Here is a 21,509-nt window from a genome sequence, read left to right as displayed (position 1 = left end):
TACTGTCACTCGCAGTGATTTGTTACAAATGGTTCTAGGATAAGCATGCACTGCAAAGGCTGCAGCTGTATGAAATGCACTGATAACATCATCCGGAATGGCAGGTTAGGCGTAAGGTATCTTGGAAAGGTGTCATAAAGATGGGGTGATTATGTCAGATGTGTCAGATGAACCGCATGAACCAAACACATGGGTTGTGGTTGACGGTTTGTGGTTCTTAGTGAGAATAAAGACCTATGTTACAGCAATGCCAGAGGAGGGGAAATGAAGAATACTGGACAGGCTTTCAAAGCTCACAGCTCATTCGCAAATGAGACGGCACCCTAACCTCCCCCCCCACCCCCCCTGCAAAAAGTGACCCACCCATCATGGCTGTGATGTCAGAGCCAATTTTGATCCATCCTACAGGGCTGGCACCCGCAGTCTACACAAGCAGGGCCAGTCTTTCTTCAGATTAGGTGCCATGTTTCCAGCACACTTTTTTGAGAGCTTTTTAAAAATGATTTCAGGAGTTGACACAACATCACGGAGCATCACGACACTGAAAAACTGCTGTTTTAGCTGGACATGCCACTCCCAAATTCTGCTCAGTTTCTTTACCTCTTCTTCGGAAAGCTCTGTTCTCGCGTATAAAATACACCAGGCATGTACCCTGCCAAGAGTTACCCTGCGGTTCCAGTAAAGTACAGAGGGACTGCTTCAAATAGGTGCACCTCGTGGTCTTCAATCCAGAGATTTTATTTTTTTTTACAGTGGATTAGTCCACTACATGGGAAAGTTACATCACAACTCAGAGCATAAAAATGTTTCTGAAAACATGATAAAAACATCTGTGGGCCTCACCCCCCCCCCCCTTTAGTTCATCATTAGCCCTGTTTGCCTGAGTCGTGTGTGGACTGAGACGTGAGGCACGGTTTCCTGGGTTACTGTGGAGCCCGGCGGGTAATGATTCGACGGGATCTTTCATGGGTTCAAACATTAACAACTTGCCGGCGGAATGAAACCTTTGGTCATGGCATCCGTGTCACCGCGACACGACCTCTGCCCCGATCCTCGCTTGCGTCACGCCGCAGCTGTCAATAATTCACGCCTGTATATCTGCAATCGCCTGCCGTGCGTCGCATGCGTCCTGCGAGAAGGAAACTTGCAAAGTTGCAGTTTTAGACAGTCATCGGGCCGGATGGTCATGTGGCAGTCACTGACTCCAGATCCCCTGACCATTTATACTTTTTCCACCTGAAAGCTTTTGTAATGCATATAATCCTACACGCATATGATACCTATTGTATGTACGCATTAAATAGCTTTTGTAGGTTGAAACTACAATTTGAGGCCATTTATGCATGAATACATGCATGCATGCCAACATTCATTCATACATTTTTACAAGATAGTCACAATTTGTATTGCTTTAGTTTGTTATTTAGTAATGCACTATTTGCATTGTTTTAAATAGATTGTAACTGTTTGCTTTGATTCAGTTTCTTTGTGTTACTTACAAACTAACTTATGAACTACAGTGAAAAATGTAAAGGAAAAATGTGACCTTCCACTGCTGACTTTCTGCCAAACTACTGGGCCACATTAAGAGCAGATAGCATGCAAAGATACACTTGTTTAATCCGCAGAAAAGTTAGTGTTCTCATAAAGTCAAGCTCCCTGTCTCTCTGTAAAAAGCTAAAGAAACATGTTCATGAAAAATGAGCGGAGCTCAGCCCATCCTCAAGGCGAAGGAATGTCATATTGAAGTTCTCCAAAGAACACGGACGTTTTTGAACTTTGCCCCATTTCAGGCGAGCAAACAAGAGGAGTATAAAAGGGAGGAAGCTGTCGGGGTTGGGTGTTTTTCGACTGGAGACGCGGCTGGACAGAACTTTAAGCGAGCTGAAAAAGGAGAAATAGCGCGTGTTTAACCAGACTGTGAGTATTTGCCTGCGCAATTATTTTTGTTTACTAATTTATGTGCAAGGCGGAAAAAAAACGATTCGTCTACGCGCAGTATTTGATTTCTTGCTTTCATGCTCCGTCTTCGTCTCTGATTTCTTGCAATCACTCCAGACAATACAAACCTAAAACGTTATCTGATCTGATGTGACCGCTTCACAATGCATTTAAAAACACAGTGCATTATAAAAAATTTTTTTTTAAATAACCTCACTCCAAAATTAAAAACTTACAAGATAAAAAAAGATATTGAATTTTGTCTTTGAGCATGTCTGTTTATGCAGATTCCTTATTCGCCATGTTTCCATGTAGCTGGACTTGTAGTAATCATTCAGTTATTATTAAACGAATTATTAGAAATGCATGCAAAAAACTGAAGAAACACTGCGAGTCCCAAAACGCCCAGTGTAATTGACACCACGAACCCCATGTTCCATACGTTACCGTACATGCTATTTTGAAAAAACTTTTTCTCACGTTTGCAAGCCCAGGCATGTGTTTACCCTGCCAAACACTGCAAGAGAGCGTGCTGTCAGAAAAACAGACTCCCCCGCCCCCACCGCACACCCACACCCGCACTTCCGTTTCAGGAGCCTGCTAAGCGCTCGTTTCCATATCAACTACCTCATAATTATGCATCTTAGTGATTGAGCCGATGATTAAATACTGATCCTGAATTGACACAAATTAAAAGGTCAATCACTTGCAGGACCTTTTGAGAGAGGAAGTTCCAGCTGTGAGGTGAGGTCCCCCCCCCAAAAAAAACAACAACAACTCATCAGCTAAACTTATATTTAGCGTGCGCGTTGAACATATTTGTGCTCTTTAAGCAAACACTGGAACAGGGTCTCAAGAATAATTACGTGCTCGGTTAATTTATCCAAGCCCTAGGAAAGTGAATTCAACAGCTCATGAATCTTAAATTGTGTTGAATACTGAACTTATTCAGCATTACTTTAAGGGGCAGTAATGTGTAGTGTAGAATTGATTTCCATTGCAGTACCTCTGTGCTAACGGCCTCTCTTGAGTCTATTGCACTCTAGTACGAGTACTCAAATTCAAATAAATACTCCTCTGCATCAAGTAGAGTCATCACGGTTATGTACTGGTGTGTTAAGCAACCAATGCATTGCAACCGTTATTTTAAGGTGGGGGTGCCCAGGCACTGTGTGGTCATTTTAGGGGGACCGAACGGATGTCCTCCATCTGTCCTCTCGGTTCTCGGCTGTTCATGTCTGCCCACTTACCTCTGTGTGCAGGTGGGCGGAGCCTGCAGACCCGGAGCCATGAGGGGGGGGCTAGGATTGGTCCTGGCCCTCTGCCTGCTGCCCGGGGGCGGGGCAGAGGTGGAGGAAGGGGGCGGGGGCAGCCGCTGCAAGCCGGCCCCACCCTGGAGCATCGGGGAGTCGGAGCCCATGAAGGAGGCGCTGGGTCAGGTGACGGTGGTGGCCCTCCTACAGGCCAGCTGATTGTTATGTTTGGTGCAGGCATCCAGGTACGGTCGTAACGATTGCGAACACCGCATTACCCATGTTTGCGTTGTGAACTGTTCAGTACCCAGAAGTACTAGAATTCTAGCCCTGCTTGGTGTAAAAAAAGGAAGGAATATACGTTTTATTGTACATCCAGACCTATAATACTTCTTTTTTATGTTTAAGTTACTGCTCCAGTATTTCTGCACCTATAGTGAAGTTGCGCTAGACCACCGTTGTTGGCACATTTCCAGTTCAATGCTCTGCTCAGGATTATGGACCAATCAAGAGTTCAGTCCTAAACATACACTGTCATGAGTTTAGAGGCCAGGGGTAAAGTCAGTTCCATTTCAGGTCAGCCAATTCAGAACACTAATTGAAATTTGCTGAACTGAAAAATTACCATTGAACATTTACGGGCGCTCCTTAATTCAGTTTCAGTGCATTTCAGTGCTGAATTTGGAATGGAGTTCACCCACACATGGGTAGAGGCTATCTACTGCTAGACAAAGCACCAGGCTTATGTCAGCTGCACCAAGGACAAAGTCCCTGTAACACTAACACTGAAAAAGCTAAATAAACAGCAGTGAAACAAAAGGCAAAGACTAAAGGGTCATTTGAGACCAGTTGTGTTAAGAAAAGGGCAAGATAACAACAGTGACAGAAATAAGTAGCGTATCGTGATAACACTGTGATAACACAGGCAGTGTTTGCCTGGGCTGAAAAATGACTGATGACATCATGTGTTTTCCCCTCCCCCTATCCAGAATGGATAACCTGCGCCTGAAACTGGAGAAGCAGGGTCTGACGAACGTGACCTACATGGTGGTCAACCACCAGGGGGAGGCGTCGCAGCGCCTGCACCCGCTGCTGAGGCGGAAGGTGTCCGAGAGCATCGCGCTGTACCAGCAGCCCCCCGGCCAGCCCGACGTCTGGCAGGCCCTGTCTGGGGAGAAGGACGACTTCCTGATCTATGATCGGTGAGTTCTGCCTCACTCTGCCCCCTTCACACACAGCTGCACTCGCGGGGGAGTTTTCGCTACAGGAGTCGCGAGCCATGTATGATCACGCACGCGTGATCGTCTCATGTGAAGCAGAGTTGGGGGGGGTCAATGCTGTCAGGTCATGGACTGAAAAATCCTCATTGAACATTGTGGCCATTTAAAAAAAATCTCATTAATTGGCATAAACCAGGGGTGGCCAACCATGGTCCTGGGATGCCGCAGGGTCTGCTGGTGGCCCGTGGCCTGCTGTATTTACTGCATTAGACGGATAAAAAATGGAATATCCTGCACCATGGACACAGACACATTATGGTAACTACGGTTCTGTTTCCTCTTCCTGTGCCTGTCAGGTGTGGTCGTCTCACCTACCACATCGCCCTCCCCTACTCCATGCTGTCCACACCCTACGTGGAATTGGCCATCAGAGACACATACTGCAAGAATGTGTGTGGAAGCTGTGAATATGAGGTAATAATAATAATGATGTATGTGAATGGTTTATGCCAAATATGGACGATCCTCAGGGTAAATGCACTGTAAATGGCAGTTAAAACAGATGAAACAGTTCTGCCGTGGTAGGAGGCCATTTTGCATGTAAGAGACCTCAGAATGCTCAAGACCAAGCCTGGAAGCGTCGGGTTCAATGATGAGCCTAAAGACTGTAATCGCCATCAGTTAAATCAATACATTTTTTACCAGTAGGCCTCAGCAGGACCAGGGCTGATGGACTGACTCGTCTGTCCTCGTTAAACATTCCTGTGTTTTTACCTCTCGCCCACAGAATGCAGAGCAGCAGCTAGCCTGTAACCGAACGGTGGAGGAAGAGGGGACGGACGCTCCTCCCGAAGGGGAGGTGGCTCACGGGCATGGCCACGGGCATGGGCACAGTCACGGGCACAGTCACGGTCACGGTCACGGTCATGGTCACGGTCACGACCACAGTCACGGCCACCGACACAACCATGACGGTCACCATGGTAGCGCAGAGAGGCGGGGCCACGGGGCTGGCTGTCTGCAGCAGCCCACCCACCTCCATACCCAGTGCCACGCCCAGCAGCACGTCCACTTGCAGGGACAGGTCCATGCCGCTCATGGCCTCGACCAGCAGGTGACGGGCGGCGACCTGGGCCAGGTGCTCCAACAGGGGGCGCCGGAGCCCCACCAGCAGCCCTGACAGGCAGGTAGCGGGAGCAGGTGAAAGGTGCAGTACAGCTGACAGTGGCAGGGGGAGCCCGCCGGCCCCGCCCGCTCCTCCAGCTGATGCTGACACTGACGGCAGCTGTTCGGCGGCGAGGGGCCCAATGAGGTCGCGGGACTCTGACGCTGCGAGGGGCCCCTGCCCGCCTCCTGACAGTGACAGGGGCGCTCGGGCGACGCCCAGATCAGAGAGTCCTGACAGTGACGCTCGTCCCCCGCTGCCTGACAGCAGCCGTCCGTTTGAGCCTGACCCCAGGGGTCCCAGTCCTGAGGGTGACAGGGGCAGTAAAGCGGGCCCGTCCCGTGGCACCGACCCCCCTAGAGCTCCCCCTGCAGGCCAGTCGCCGTCCACGCGCTAATTGAGCTAAGACACCATGCCCAGGTGAATAAAATAACGATAGCGGTAGTACCCGCCGGTGTGACGTGCGACGCTGGGCCCTGGAAGGAAGTTTCCATCTTTACCAACAAGTATTAAAAGGAGAGGTTTGAGGCAACTCCAGTATCCAATCTGAACAGGAGGAGGCGGTAGTGTTGACTTGGAAAGAAATTCTAAGTAATGAAAGAAGACTAGGTTTACACACAGGCAGCCTCTGAGTATAGAACAAATTCCACGCTGAGGCAAATTAGTAAAGTTGCATACTTATTTTATGTGAACAGCATAGCATTACTTATTAGGGTAACTTGATTGGACCAATTCAATCTAAATCTCTGAAAAAGCTACTTGTTTAGGCCCCCTTGCGTACCAAAATAAAAGTTTTCGTCAGTGGATGAATAAGAACTAGAACTGGTCCCTCACTCCTGTGCTTGGATTGGAGTTGCCTCATCTCTGAAAGGTGCAGTCTGGTCGTGTTGCTACCTTCCCCTCCTTCCCCAAAAAACTCACCTTGCTTTTATGAGGACAGGTGCGGAAACTACGCTCTAGTGGCGCCTGTCTGATGTTGTGCAATTTTCGGAGTTGGGACGGAGGGAAAACGAGCAAGGAGGCCGACCGATCGAGTTAAAAATAGCAACGAGTTAAAAATGAGTTTAAAAAAAGACGACACGTAAATATTAACATTAGGCATAATGAGCAAATACCTTAAAATTGAAACAAAAATGCATATACGGTAATGTCTGTTTCCTCCTGAGTTTGAAAAAGAAATTGGCGCGAATGTCCAACACTGGAGAAAAAACAAGGAGAAATTTGGTCGTGAAAATTCCGTTTCTGTGTGTGTATGTGTGTGTGCGTGTGTGTGTGTTTCAGGGTTTCTGTTTTATTTTCCAGCATATGATTAACATCCTAACAGAAGTCTTGAGTTTCCTACTATATTCAGCAAGGACATAACAGCATTATAACAATTATATAACACCGTCCAAAACAAATCACTTAAACAAGCACTCTTAAGATAATAATAATAATAATAATAATATGATTTTATACATATTCACAAAGTGGGTTAATTTCAGACTGTCTACATATCTGTATGTAGTACCACAAGATAACCACTTTAAAATGATATATAACTAATTTCAGTTAAATTACAAATAAATTTGCTTGAGGGACACAAGATGCACTTACACAGAATGAAACGATTTTTTGTGCACTTCTGATGTATGTTTGGAAACTAACAAAGAAAAAAAAAATTTTTTTAACTGTTTGTGCAATTTCATTAATGTAAACATGGATGGGTAAAGAATGAGGTGGCCTTGTAAGAAAAGGTATTGAAAGTGTTTCAGGGTAGTTGTGTTTTATCGAATGAGAACATTTTTTTTATACTTTATGAAGGTCTCTGGGAAAAACTAAGCCCTGGAGATCCCGATGCTTTGTATGAAAAATGTTTGGCCGACGCAGATGGCTACGAGAAAAGACCAAGAGCTCGAAGCCTAGTGAGTGAGAAAGACAACGAATGTTGAATAAAGTTTGTTCAGACTGTTCTATTCTCTATCTGTCGTTGTGTTTCATTTCGAAGCGAAATCGCGGATCATTAGCGATACAGCATGCCGTGGAATCATGTCCCGCGTGCATAGTGAACTAAAGCAGGTGATGCCGTGGTCATCTAAAAACACACCGCAAAAACACCACATTTCAGATTTCTGGTTTTTCTTGTGAGGGGGGAAAAATTACATTACAACATGAGCTCCTTCAATGAACGACTTATATTGAAATGTCACTTCTCATACACACGGAGATGTTGTTTCACGTTCTATGTTATTCATGATTTGACATCATATAATTAGGTTTTATTATATGAATGCACTGCAGTTATTGGCCAGTGTAGGCCTATGCCAAAAAACACTGAATCTGTGAATAATTGGACGAAGCGTCCAGATTTTTTTAAAATCACCCAACATGAACTTGTGTCACAAATGGCGTGACTCGAGCTCTTAAACAGGAGATTTGTTTTTAATTTTGAACATCCGAGCAACCGTGCTCAACCCACAATACGGGGAAATATTTGCAAAGTGTCACATAACCACTAGGTGGCGATAGAAACAAACTGGAAAAAATGAATCTCATATTTCTTGACGATTTATAGACATGTTCATGCTCAGCCATGGAACCCAAATTTATGAAGCTCACGACGAACAGTTCTTGCGCTGACCTTGTTTTCAGAGTAAGTTTGGAACTTGGTAGCCAGTGTTGCACCCAAGGACAAGCAATTTTTTCCCGCTACACACTTCAGCACTCAGCAGTCCCGTTCTGTGAGCTTGTGTGGCCTGCCACTTTCAGGTCTGAGCTGTTTTTGCCCTTAGATGTCCACTTCACTGTAACGACACTTACAGCTGACCGGGGCTGGTCTTGCAGGGCAGAAATTTGACAAACTGACTTGATGGAAAGGTGGCACCCAATGATGGTGCCATGTGGAAAGTCACTGAGCCCTTCGACAGAACCCTTTCTACTGCTGTCTATGGAGACTGCATGGCTGTGTGCTCGATTTAATAAACGCCAGCAATGGGTGTGGGTTAAAGAGCCGAATTCACTGATTACAAGCGATGTCCAGATGCCTTTGGCCATGTAATGTGGTATGTGTATGAGTGTGTGTGTCTGTGTGTGTGTGTGGGGCCTATATTAATTCAATCTGGTTCAATCAGTTTTATCTGATTTGATGGGTAGAACATTTGCTCCTTTTTTTGTTCGCGTCTGTTTGGTCTGCAGAACACATGTGGCAACTGCTCTTCTGCAGTTAAACACATGCACACACGCACGTACGCACACACACACACACACACACACACACCTCGTACACTTTACAGTTAACAGCCACCCGGCTGTTTCCTACTGTGAACCTAGCCAACGTCATCCCAACCCCAGGAACACTGGCCCAATTTGAACCAGTAATAGGCCTAAACTTGGAACTAGCACTTAAAAGTAAATGTTGAAATACTCTTTAAACTCATGAACTTAATTTGGACAGAGTTCAGAAAAAAAGCAGAGGAAAACTTTTAAAATGTGAAATAACCTCCAACACGTTTAAAAAAATATTAAAAATTGATAGTATACACTAACAAGGTTTCTTTCATCTGCAGTGAATAATGATGCTAAGAAGAAACCAGGCAGAGAATCCTGCATTAAACCTATATTTTAATGAATACAAAAATTGACATCAATAACAAGAAATTAAATCTGATTATAAATTTTATTATATTTTTTAATCAAAGCTAATACATGCGGCCATTATATTACCATCTGCTTAGTTAACCGGAATTGCTGATATTGCTCTTATTGATCTCTCTCATCTCCCTCACTCATCTCAGAGACTATAAGCTAATTTATCGTCACAATCAGCTGAGGATGCATATATGAATCAACAGGCTTGCCCAGGGTCAAAGGTCACAGATGTATAAAGCAAAGCAAGATTTATTTTCTCTAGAATGCAGAGCTATTAAAAATGTATCTCATAATGTAGCTATTTTCTGACTAATTATGATCAAATGAGTCTAACACCGAAAATAAACTGCAGTGAGATGTGAATGGGTGCTAAAATCTTTTTCTCCCCAAGAGCGGTCTTCTTAGGTTTAATAAATGTCATTCTTCTCTCTCCAGCACCTTTCCTCTTAAGTAGCTTTTATTGGACAAGGTGAATAGATCCTTCTGTTCTCCTATCTCTCAGCACTCAAAACTAACCAAATCACAGCCGTAATGCCGTATGAAAAGGTCAGTAAACAACTTGAGGGTACGGGTGGTGGGGGGCTTAACCGAACCGAGCGTCTGAGGCGCGGAACTGGTGGCCAATTACCTGCACTTACCGCGAAGCCGGTAGCGAGCGCCTTCCCGCCTGATTCAATCAGGCTCTCGTGGCGTTGCTAAGTAAACAGGCCCGTTTAATTGGCTGATCTTCTTTCAGAAGTGTCGAGCCCGCTGTGGAAATGGGCGAAAGGACGGCCGGTTCTCTCGGCGCGCAACACATTTGCAAATTGCCGCTGCGTCTCACCCGCACCGTACGTATTCCTCTTTGTTTTTAACAAATTACGTAATACTTTGTTTATTACCCATCATAGAGTTTAATCAGCAGGAATAGGTGACAGTATTTGTGTCGAGAGAGGGAGAAAACAAATAGCGTGTTTAAAATGGCAATCACTTAATTAGTGTGGCTAATACGGATGGGAAGAGAATGCTTTAAAGATAAACAAACACCCACCAGGCTGGGAAATTGTTTTAATTGCTCCACGCTTTCGAGCTTAAAAAGCCTGTTGTAAAAACGTTGGCTTTTCAAAGAGCCGCCTTAATGCACCGAGTGGGTCCCAAATAGCAAGTTGGCCCGTGTCTCCTTTTTAAAATGATGTGTGTTGTGGTCAAGAGGGCGAAAGGCTAACGTACCTGTGTGTACGGAAACGTAGACCTAAATGCAGGAGTGACGTTTTTAAGAGGTAGGCGGAAAAATGCGCGGTCCACATTTATTTTATTGTGGCCTTTATAAAACAGGCGATAGAAATATTGCATCTTAAATGTTCATCTAAACACACAGGTCAAAAAGCAGCAGCAGGGAAAGTCGTATTAGGAAGACAAAAAATAACCCCGTAGACCTCGGTAACGGTTAGCCTGAAGAAAAAGCATGCGTCAGAGGGCTATGAAAACGGTTACGTTTGAATTTTACGTAACCAGCTCTGGTATTTGGATTCGCCGTGAGAAGTGGTGTGAGATGTGGGTTGATGGGGGGTGGGGGTGGGGGGGCAGGAGGCAAAAAACCCCTCGGAGATGTAGGAACACTTCATTTTCGTTCTCTGGCCCTCAGCTGTACGTCAGCCCCACTCACGAGGAGGCCAGCGGCGTTTCCATGGTGCGCCCCATCCGGCTCCGCAGCGTTTGGTCTGACACCGGAGACGCAGGTTGGCCGGGTGCCATACCCAGACATGCCGAAGTCAGCACATTTTTCAGCATAATTCTTTTTTTCATTTGTGCCAGGTTTTTCACATTGCCGTGCGTAGGCTCACAAAAAATCTTTTTTTTTTTTTTTTTTTAAAACGTCTGTGCTTGTAGGCCTATGTATAGGTACAGACTGTACATAATCATACAGCACTGTGAGCCTGACCAAGCTGCTCATAACCTCATGGTACTGTTAGCCTGACTAGGCTGCTCATAACCTTCTACTCTAATGTGGGATAGCTATACCCAACTTCTGGGGATGTGTAGTACACAAACGACCAGCAGCTTCTCCTGACCAATCATCAGTGATACTGGGTGGGTGGGGGGGGGTGGGGTGGGGGGGGGGGGGGGGCAGTAGTGACTGATGTCATCTGGATCACTGATTAAAACCTTTAGTACTTATCAGCAGAGAAAACTAAAATGGCAGCACCAGATAGTGGTCAGAATTTTTTTGTTGTTGTTGTTCAGCATTTAAACGCGGTATGTTTATGCAGTCCCACTGCTATTTTGGGGCCAGGTTTAGATGTTTCTGTGGGACAGCAGATGTGTGCTGGAAATGTGCACGCAGCAAACAAGCGAGGGGAGATGAATCAGCAGGACTGGAACCGCTGCCCCTTCCTCAACTCAAAAAACAAAAACGGCGACGCGGTCGACGGCGGTATTTCACTGCAGAACACATCTGCAGATTGAGACGAGCGAGTTTTCCTGAAGGAAACCCAGGGCAAAGCTTACCGTGAATCTCAGCGTCCATTTGGTACGGGGTTTTGTCGCAGGGAGGGTAAGATGTCTGTCCGTGATTGGATTGGAAAAAAAAACAAAAAAACAACACTGTCTCCTCACGGAAGAACGGGGTGGCTATCAGACACTCAAGGAAACTAATCAGCCTATATGGAAATGAGCAGAAAAATCAGGAACCGTGTGTGTGTGTGTTTATGAATTCAAATCCACAAACAAGTACAATATGAAACATTATTGTAAATTATATTTGAATCAGACCTCTGGATTTTTGCCCCCTCTTCTCACTCCCCCCACCCCCAAAATTGCAGTGCTAAGCGTACACCCCCCCCCCCCCAACCCCCCCAACCTGTTCTTTGGCTGCACCCCTACACACTAAAAACTAAAACATATGCCATGATATCTGTAAAGAGGAACACCAGCTGATTGTAAATGAGTACCCATCTGCAGATCTCTTTGCGGTTCGTTTTTATATAAAGTTTCCAACATGCTACATTTACATTCTAGCAAGAATACACTTAACAATAAACAATTAACAGGATTAAGGACTCTTTCTAGCATATTAAAATAAAAATTTGCTTTTCTATAATGAAGATCCATTTGTTTTTCTTCATACACATAGATAATATATGCATTTTTAAATGTTCTGAAAACAAGAAAAACAAAAATAAAAAAACTGAGTAAAATAAAAAAAAATTAAAAGCAGCAAAAAAAAAAAAAAAAAAATTGTATAGTTTCTGGGGCCACATGACAAATGCTTATATAACCTTACATCACTGACATGTTATATTAAGACATTTTAATTTTTGACATTGACATGCTGGTTTTTTCAAAAGCAGCAGAGATTCTATATTCATTTTTAAGGCAGTTTTTTTTTCCGAAAAAGAAAACAAGAACAAGAAAGACAAAAGATGAACAGGAGAAGGGAGCATAGTCTGCTTCTTGGCCAAGCTTGATGCAGAGCAAGCTTGTACACATACGGTGTGTGGATATCATTGGCTACATAAACCTGGATGAACCATGTAGAACAAAAACAAACCAAAAAATAAAATCAGAATTACTTTGAAATCCATATTACCAACAATAGCTTATATAACAGGCTTGTGTACGAAGTCAGGTGCTGCTGTATGAAAACAACTCAAACCAAAGATGCTTGGCAGCAACAACGACAATAAAATGTCTTTTTTTTTTTGAGAAACCAAGCATTCGTCATCTTTGTCTTTTTCTCTTCCTCGACAGGTTTAAGGCAAACTGTGCTGTAATTGGCTGTAAAAGTCTTTCAGTCTCAGAAGTTCAGAAGTCCCAGGCCACTAACTTCTAGTGCTACCCCAAGAGCTTGTGCAAATGTGCAGACAATGCATGGGGATAACAAAAAAAAAAAAAAGATAATTGAAAAAAAACAATCTGAGAATGTGAACATCAAAAGGCCATATGCAAGTCCTTAACTGACCCTTTAGACCCTCCCCCCCCCGCCCCCTTTTATAAAAAGACCCAAACTTAAGATGACTGAGATAAGATCAAAGCCAACACTTGTAGATGTCTGAAATTCACCACCCGTCGAAGGATGCAGTTTTTGCAGACAACACACCGCGCGCGAACGAGAAAGACGCACGCCGAGGCCAAAGGCCGAGTTTAGCATTTCCGCGAGCCAGGCGCGGACGACGAGGCCACAAACCCGAAGGCAGAGAAGGCGCTCTGGCCTCGGAACGGCAGCCGTCGAAATGAGACGCGCCCGCCGCCCCGCCCCCATGCGCCGTTCGGCGGCAGCGATCCGACGAGAAACTAGCGGGACGAGCGCGCGGAGAGGCCTCCCGCCCGCGGAAATGGTGAGGAGGGGAACGTGTGGAGGGTGACTGCAAATGTGCGGTCAGTAAACCTTACGCGCTACCTTCGAGAGACTCAAACGAGCGGTAACACTGTCGGCGAGGTTCTGAAAAAAGGCCTCGGAACAGGAAAAAGCCCCTTCCAGTGTCGAGAGGTCGTGAGAGTTTATGAATACTGAAAATAACAACAACAAAAAAAAAGAAAACTGCACCTCACCTCGGCGCATTTTCAAATCCGTATGCGAAGAAGCAGCCAATACATTCAATCACTTGTTTGGATTTAATCAGACCGCTTCACAGTTTATTTGTGGAAAAAACAAAATGTCTTCCTCCTCCAGCTATTGTGGTCTGTGTCTGTGTGTGCTCCGTGCATTCGTACCAAGAGGAGGAAAAAGGTCAAAGGTCGAAGCTCTTGGGGACACGAGAACAGAATCCCGCATTCTCCCGCTCGCATGCCTGCTGGCATCATTGCAAATGTTTTGCTGAAAGCAGAATCACGAACTTAAGCCAAAAGCAAAAACTAAATGCAGAAACCTTGAAGCTTCAGAAATCTATGGCCGCCACACACACACACACACACACACACACACAAAGGTTCTCAGCATTGTAGTAACGGCACACGTTTTGCGAGGTCACTTGGCGGGGCATGTCAACTGCCCACATCCGTAAATGAGAAATTGTGTTACATCCCAGGAGTGGAGCAGATTATGGCACGTAATGCGTACAGTATGCTGTCCGACAGATAGGCACAGATAGGCAGTTTCTCAACAACAAAACTGATTAGTACTAAATGACAGAAACTAAAAGGCATCCAAGACGGTCTGCTGGACAGACACATTATACTTTTCACCGATTGATTTTTTTTTGATGCTATTCAAGACACCCACGCAAAGATATAGTGCACATTGGATTGGATTGCATTCAATTAATTACGGTGAAAGACAGACCACTTGCGCTTGAAAACAAACAGCTGATACACTGCTACCAGGTTTATGTATTAACATAATCCTGATAAACATGGCAATTAAGCACATAAGACGGCAACAACAACAGTATTTTAGAAAAGCAACGTTGGCACAACAACCGGCTGTATGTTCATTCGTCAGATTGTACACCCCTTTCCTTGGCTTCTAACGGTGCCAACAGTTTCCACGTAGAGGAGTTTGTCTTGCGTATGAAAAATGGTATAGCGTTAAATGTTTGCGTTCGCTCTGACTGAACTAGTCCAGGGTTAAACACAAGCTCTCACTGCAGGAAATCACAGAGAGGATCCTTCAGTTAAAGCAGGTTAAAGCTCTTCACTCTTCACCAGTTCTGTCTGGGCGGGATTCCTGTAGGCCCCAAAAACAAACCGGGGACATTTCAAAATCTTGGCGGGAAAACAGGGAGACTACCGGACGAGGCTTCACTCAAACGTTTTGAAATCCGGACGTTTTTTTTTTTTTCCTTTTTCCTCTTCTCACCTCACACGTGACACGTCGGAACCAATCGGATGCGATCGTCCGTTTGTCAGGAGGATTCTAGAACCAAACGTCACTTGTCAGCAAACACCAGTCTCTCACAGTGCTGATATTGGGAAGGGGTGTTTCAGCCCAGAAACAGCAAGGGTTTTAACACGGAACACTGAATCACAGTTCAACTTTCTACGCACATTTAAAAACAAAAAAAACAAAACAAAAATAAAAATAAAAAATTTGAAACCATGTCCTTGCTGAGAGATAATGTCCACTAGGGTTTGTAAACAGCTTTTATGCAGTCGGGATATGAGAACTCAGTAAATATATGCGAGTATGAACATTAAGTAACACTTGTGTCGTAGCCCCCCGCACCAGGGTGCATTAATTACACCCCACATTGTGCATGAGTCATCTCCCTTTGTGTGTGTGTGCGCGCTTGTGTGTGTGCGTATATATGCGTGCATGTGTGCGCACGTGTATGTCAGTCAGCATAAGCCAGCGTGCGTGTGTGTGCTTGTGTGTGTGTGTGTGTGTAAAAGGATTAAACGTAGAGTAGCAGGTGAAAAAGCTGTCTGCAGGCCTCCTCGCTCAGAGGCTAAGTTCCACACAGCCTTCTTTGTCCTTTGAGGTGACCTCACTGCCACTCTAATGCCAGACTCTCTGGCGCCCTCTGGCTGTCTGCTGCTGGACTGCGGCCTCACATTCATACAGTCTGTGTATAGTTTTGGCTTCCAGCAGTGAATGGTAGAGCGTGTCTGTGTGTTGCGTTGGTAAATCCCCCTTTGACCCTCCATCCTTGGGGTTCCCGAAGGAGAAGGTTGATGGGGCGGGGCGGGGCGGCTGGTCAGGTGTGATTAAGGGGTGATGTTGCCCAGCAGGTCAGGGGTCAGGTACCCCACTGGCATGGGTGGCAGAGGTTTGGCAGGGGTCGGGGGGTGGGGTATCTGGGGTTCGGGAGGGGTGGGGTTGAGGAGGAGGCTGTGCTGGGCGTCAACATCCTGAACCACAGTATAGTCTGAGACAGGGGGGAGAAGTGGGGGGCAGGGGGAGCCCTCGATTAGCAGATAGGGGCTCTGGTACCCCGCCGTGGGGACCCCGATGGCGGGTGCCTGGGGCGGGGCGGCGGTGTAGCCCTGACCGGGTTGGAATTCGGAGCTGATTTGCTGGGCGTCCCTCTCCGAGGTATAGGCCCCGCCCTCAGGGTCCACCACCACCAGCTGGAACTTCTCCTCATTCTCCTTCTTCTTCTTCTTCGATTTCTCCCTCTCTTCTTCCTTCTCTCTCTCTTCTCCCCCTTTCTCCTCTTCCCCTTTTTTCTCTTTCTTCTTCTTCTTCTCTTCCTCTGCCCTCTCAGGGGCGCCGCCCTGCTGGCCGGGCGAGAGCACCACCCCTCCCGAGGGCGTGACGTCGCTCACCTGGGCGTAGAAGTCCATGTTGACCCAGGTCTGGGTGCCCAGCTGGGTCTGGATGAGCGGGTGGGCGCGGTCCACGGTGGTGGGGGAGGGGCTGGCGGAACTGGGCGGGGTCAGGTGGGCGTGGCCCGGGCCCTGCTTGGGCAGGGCCAGGGGGTCCGGACCGGGCAGCTCGGGGACTTCGGGGTCCGGGATCTCGGGGTCATAGCAGCTTGCGCGCCCCGAGTCGTCGTCCTTGAAGCCCAGGAATCCGGGGGGGGAGCCCAGGTGTCCGGGGGCGGAGCCCAGCAGGCGCTGCGTGTCCGAATCCGCCCCCGCCTTCTCGCACGGATCGCCCGCGTCCACCTCGATGAACTCCACCCAGTCGTCCTCCTGGTACGGCTCTGGCTGGTACATGTGATGGCTGCTCAGTATGGAGCTCAGCTCCTCCAGCTTTCCTTTCTGCGGGGGGAATTACATGAGAGTTAGATCATTTGATTTTCTTTTTTTTTGCCCCCCATGCTTGGGGAAAGGCGTCTTTTTTTTCTTTTTTGGAATTACGTTTCATTTGTTAGTTTTTACACTGTACAGCTCTTTGGGGCGTAAACACGTGTGTTCAGAATATGAGCAGAACTTCGAGTCGTAGCAACATGACGATTACAGTCATGATCACGATTATTAGCTGTTACTGTTACTGAAGAGTCTGCGGTTTGCTGCGGAGCTGGTGGGTAGAACAGTAAGGTGTCTGAAGGAGGGAGGGGAGATGTGTGTGTGTGTGTGTGTGTGTGTGGGGGGGGGGGGGTTTAATGAGCGTGTCTGTGCATGCGTGCACCAGAACAGTTCGCACCTCAGAACTCTCGCAGCTGTTACCGTGACGTTACAGATCATATCGCCCCCCCCCTTCCCGTGCCCCATCGGTCTCGCTGTCCGCTCTTCGAGTACAGCGTACAGAAGGCCGTTCGGCAAGACTCAACAACTTTAACATTCCTCGGACCGTTCGTGACACGGAACCCGTGCCAGAGGCCGGTTTATAAACGGCTCTTCCCTGGTTCAGGAATTCCAAGGACGCAGCTTTGGGCTTAGCGGCGGATCGGGCGTTAGCAGGGATAAGACAGCTGTGACCTCACCGTGGTCATAGAAACCAGAGAGGTGCTCCGACCAATAACGGAGTACATTGGCGGTAACTGAAAGAACAAGAAACACGGTGACTGGTGGATACTTTCCAGTCACACTTCCGGGGTCCTTATGCGAATCATCAAGAAGCAGCCATAAAGTATCCAACGGCTGTAATCTGTGTGTTTTCTGTTAGCCGTTACCAACATACTCCACAACTGGAGAGAGTTCCTCTCTGTTCTATCACTCCCATTAAGAGGAAAGAGGAAGTTCTGCCATCTCAGTGAAGTATCTCTGGTGGGCATACCTTCAGAAGCTCTGGGTCGATCCCTTTGATCTTGGGGGCCGGGATAGGGGGCAGCAGGATCACCATCAGTCTGTGAGGAAGGGAAGAAAAAAAAAAAAAAGAGTCACGGGTGAAAATTCTGGGCGCTAACGAGGCGTTAACAAAACGATTTATTCCCCCGCGGCCGGCGGAACCCGAGTGCGGCGGCCATTTTAGCCTTAAATGGAAACGCCTCACAGGAGGTCTGACATTTCAGAGGCAGACGAACCGGCAGACGCCCGGCATTTCATGTGCCTGTCTCACTCGATGCCGACTGTCAGAGCATCCTTTTTTTTCCTTCACACTGAGAATACACGGCTAATTGTGTCATCTAAGAGAGGCCGCCTCCATGGCTACATGGTTCGAAAAGCGGTAAAAGAAATCTTTCGTAACGGTTTTTCCTTGACTAATCAAATTAAACGACAAGTGTTTGATTCTAAAGAGGCGCCGCTGCTGCTGTACCCTTGAGCAAAACTAATTTAACTGAATCTCTTTACTAAATGTTCGTCTGCAAACTGATATACGGTGCAGAATGTGAGCTGTGTTAGCCTGTGTGAGCCTTGGGTGATGCACTCTGAAACAACATCGCTGTAAAGTCTGCACTTGACTCCACAAAAAGTTGCCGCAACGTAGGAGGAACGGTCGGCGCGATGTCGGGGGGACGTTTACTTCTGCTGCTGGGAGAAGATGACGAGCACAAGGAGGATCCCCACTCCCACAGCGGCGAAGATCAGGACCCGCGTGAGAGGAAACTGGGATTCTGGGAAGGGGGGGAAGGGGGGGGGGGAACAAAAAAAAAAACAAAGAGCCTTTTGTCAGAGACCAGCCCTTTGGAACTGACAGGCGTGGCCAAAACAAGTGCTAAATCACATCTTTTCAGTTTCCTTTTGCCGAAAGCGAAAGCGTGCAAGACAACGGCATCATTTGACATCGAGTGACTGCCTCGTGCTCACATAGAATGTGTGTGTGTGTGTGTGTGTGTACAAGAGCCAAAACAATTCACCGTGGTAACTAAAGGGCGCGTGGTGCACAAGTGGGCTTCATCCCCAATCAACGGCGCCTCCAGCTCTTCGCCACACGCACCGCTCAGGGGGAGAAGCCGGGTGAAATTAAGAAACGACGGCGAGTCTCGGCTCTGGCACAAGCGCTCCTTGTTTACGGGGGCGCTGAAGCACCCCCTGGCCGCCTTCCGAGGGCCGGACGGGTTTGGCCCGCACAGAGCCTCGCTTTCATTAGCAGCGCTGCTGCCGCGGCTAGCGCCTCGCTACCGCTACTACTTTCGTCCATTTCCGCTACGCTGTCCTAGATATTTGCCAGATGAGTGCTGCAAAGTGACTGCAAACAAGGAAGTGGATGGTTTTGTTGCCCTGGTAACCGTACGTGACGTCTAACCTCGTTGCGTTGATGTGAACGGGTCAATTTTAGGATGTTTTAGCGAGAACTGTGAGTTTTGGGAAGAGCTGCCCGGTCCCTGCCAGACCTTTGGTCTGAACTGGCCGTTTGAATTGCATGGAATGTAATGCAGTCTTCGGGGGAAAAGAATAAGGAATTTAAAGCACAACGTTGTTCAGTCATCCACTGCAGTCTGGGGAACACCATAACCAGACATAGCCCTCACCTTTGGTGGGTATGGGTTGGATGTACACCGGGATGGTCTCGCTGAATTCGCCGAAGTTCTCGAAGGAGCGCATCTTGCTGCGCACTCGAACCTCGTACTCGGTGCCCGTGAGAAGACCGTAGATGGACTGCTGGGTCCCCTTCTCCTGGTCCAGCTGGGGGTACGGAAAGGACAGGGTTGGGGGACCGTTTCCCCACAGATTCCAATCTCTTCCAATTCATTTTTATGTAAACCAGTAGACGGGTGCAGCAAGTCAGTATTAAGGTGACAGGGAGAAGTCAGTGCTAAGGGGAGGAGTCAGTCCTGCGGTTAGAGGGAGGAGTTAGGGGAAAGGGGAGGAGTCGGAACTGCAGTTAGAGGGAGGGGAAAGGGGAGGAGTCGGAACTGCAGTTAGAGGGAGGGGTTAGGGGAAAGGGGAGGAGTCGGAACTGCAGTTAGAGGGAGAAGTCAGTGCTAAGGGGAGGAGTCAGTCCTGCGGTTAGAGGGAGGAGTTAGGGGAAAGGGGAGGAGTCGGAACTGCAGTTAGAGGGAGGGGAAAGGGGAGGAGTCGGAACTGCAGTTAGAGGGAGGGGTTAGGGGAAAGGGGAGGAGTCGGAACTGCAGTTAGAGGGAGGGGAAAGGGGAGGAGTCGGAACTGCAGTTAGTGGGAGGGGTTAGGGGAAAGGGGAGGAGTCTGTACTGCAGTTAGAGGGAGGGGTTAGGGGAAAGGGGAGGAGTCAGTGTTGGGGTTATAATGAGGAGTTAGGGGAAAGGGGAGGAGTCAGTGTTGGGGTTAGAGGGAGGGGTTAGGTGAAAGGGGAGGAGTCAGTACTGCAGTTAGAGGGAGGGGTTAGGTGAAAGGGGAGGAGTCAGCGTTGCCGGTTCGTACCGTGCGCCACTGCGAGGCGTTCCTCTCCCGGTAGTGCACCTCGTACACCAGCGTCATCCACCCGCTCTTCACGTCCGCGGAGGGGGGCGGCTCCCAGTGCGCCATGATGTCGAAGTACAGCCCCGACCGGCTCACGCTCAGGAGCGTCCAGTTGAGCCTGATCGGGGGGTCAGGGTGCACTGTGAAGCACAGGGCGGGGGGGGGGGGGGGGGTTAATTGCCACGACCACAGCCCTGCAGCAAGTAAATTTACTTCGTTCCGCAATGAAAGAGCTCCCATTATGATCATCGATCAGTGACCGCAAACAATAAAGCAAAATCCCATTCACGTGACCGACAGCCTGCCAAGCCAGTGAGGTTTATTAATAATGGCTCTGCATGTGTGCAGTGTGGCAGAGCACACGTGCTGCGTGTAATTTACTATTATGCACATTTGTTTATTTGTTAGGATCCCCATTACCAGGTGCCCTAAAGCACAGCTAGTCTTCCTGGGGTCCACATGTGCTTCGCGATTAACTTCTGCATATTTTGCATGCAAGCACAGCATTTCGGGGGGTGGGGGTGGGGGGGTAATCATCCCTGTGGAGTACTATGAGACCCAGTTTTGGGGGGGGGGGGGGCGAGAGAGCCAGCGCGTTAGCTAGCGCGCTAAGGGGGACCCGCTCACCTATGTCCTGCACCTGGAAGCAGAGCTAAGGAAGAACCCGCTCACCTATGTCCTGCACCTGGACGCAGAGCTAAGGAAGAACCCGCTCACCTATGTCCTGCACCTGGAAGCAGCAGAGCTAAGGAAGAACCCGCTCACCTATGTCCTGCACCTGGAAGCAGAGCTAAGGAAGAACCCGCTCACCTATGTCCTGCACCTGGACGCAGAGCTAAGGAAGAACCCGCTCACCTATGTCCTGCACCTGGAAGCAGAGCTAAGGAAGAACCCGCTCACCTATGTCCTGCACCTGGACGCAGAGCTAAGGAAGAACCCGCTCACCTATGTCCTGCACCTGGACGCAGAGCTAAGGAAGAACCCGCTCACCTATGTCCTGCACATGGAAGCAGAGCTAAGGAAGAACCCGCTCACCTATGTCCTGCACCTGGACGCAGAGCTAAGGAAGAACCCGCTCACCTATGTCCTGCACCTGGACGCAGAGCTAAGGAAGAACCCGCTCACCTATGTCCTGCACCTGGAAGCAGAGCTAAGGAAGAACCCGCTCACCTATGTCCT

At 47.9% G+C, this 21,509-nt stretch overlaps 2 protein-coding genes across 2 annotated transcripts in view; one reads left to right on the top strand and one right to left on the bottom strand.

The window, feature by feature from the left end:
• Positions 1 to 1,776: 1,776 nt before the first annotated feature.
• selenop (selenoprotein P) lies at positions 1,777 to 7,537 on the top strand. The gene is made up of 5 exons (XM_035378487.1): positions 1,777 to 1,920; positions 3,204 to 3,439; positions 4,184 to 4,396; positions 4,771 to 4,888; positions 5,202 to 7,537. Exons 2-5 carry the CDS (start codon positions 3,231 to 3,233, stop codon positions 5,592 to 5,594), a joined length of 933 nt encoding a protein of 310 aa, XP_035234378.1. The 5' UTR covers positions 1,777 to 1,920; positions 3,204 to 3,230; the 3' UTR covers positions 5,595 to 7,537.
• Positions 7,538 to 12,147: 4,610 nt separating this feature from the next.
• ghra (growth hormone receptor a) overlaps positions 12,148 to 21,509 on the bottom strand; it is a 45,800-nt gene continuing 36,438 nt past the window's right edge. The window contains exons 5-9 of the mRNA XM_035380340.1: positions 20,292 to 20,470; positions 19,424 to 19,577; positions 18,475 to 18,565; positions 17,788 to 17,857; positions 12,148 to 16,829 (exon numbers count right to left, since the gene is read on the bottom strand). Coding sequence (XP_035236231.1) covers positions 15,831 to 16,829; positions 17,788 to 17,857; positions 18,475 to 18,565; positions 19,424 to 19,577; positions 20,292 to 20,470 — 1,493 coding nt within the window. The 3' untranslated portion in view covers positions 12,148 to 15,830. The remainder of the gene's footprint in view (positions 16,830 to 17,787; positions 17,858 to 18,474; positions 18,566 to 19,423; positions 19,578 to 20,291; positions 20,471 to 21,509) is intronic.

This window comes from Anguilla anguilla, chromosome 10 (assembly GCF_013347855.1).
Source record: "Anguilla anguilla isolate fAngAng1 chromosome 10, fAngAng1.pri, whole genome shotgun sequence".
Classification (NCBI taxonomy): Eukaryota; Metazoa; Chordata; class Actinopteri; order Anguilliformes; family Anguillidae; genus Anguilla; species Anguilla anguilla.
Note: the sequence above shows the minus strand (reverse complement) of the source record. Positions and strands in the feature narration are given on the sequence as shown.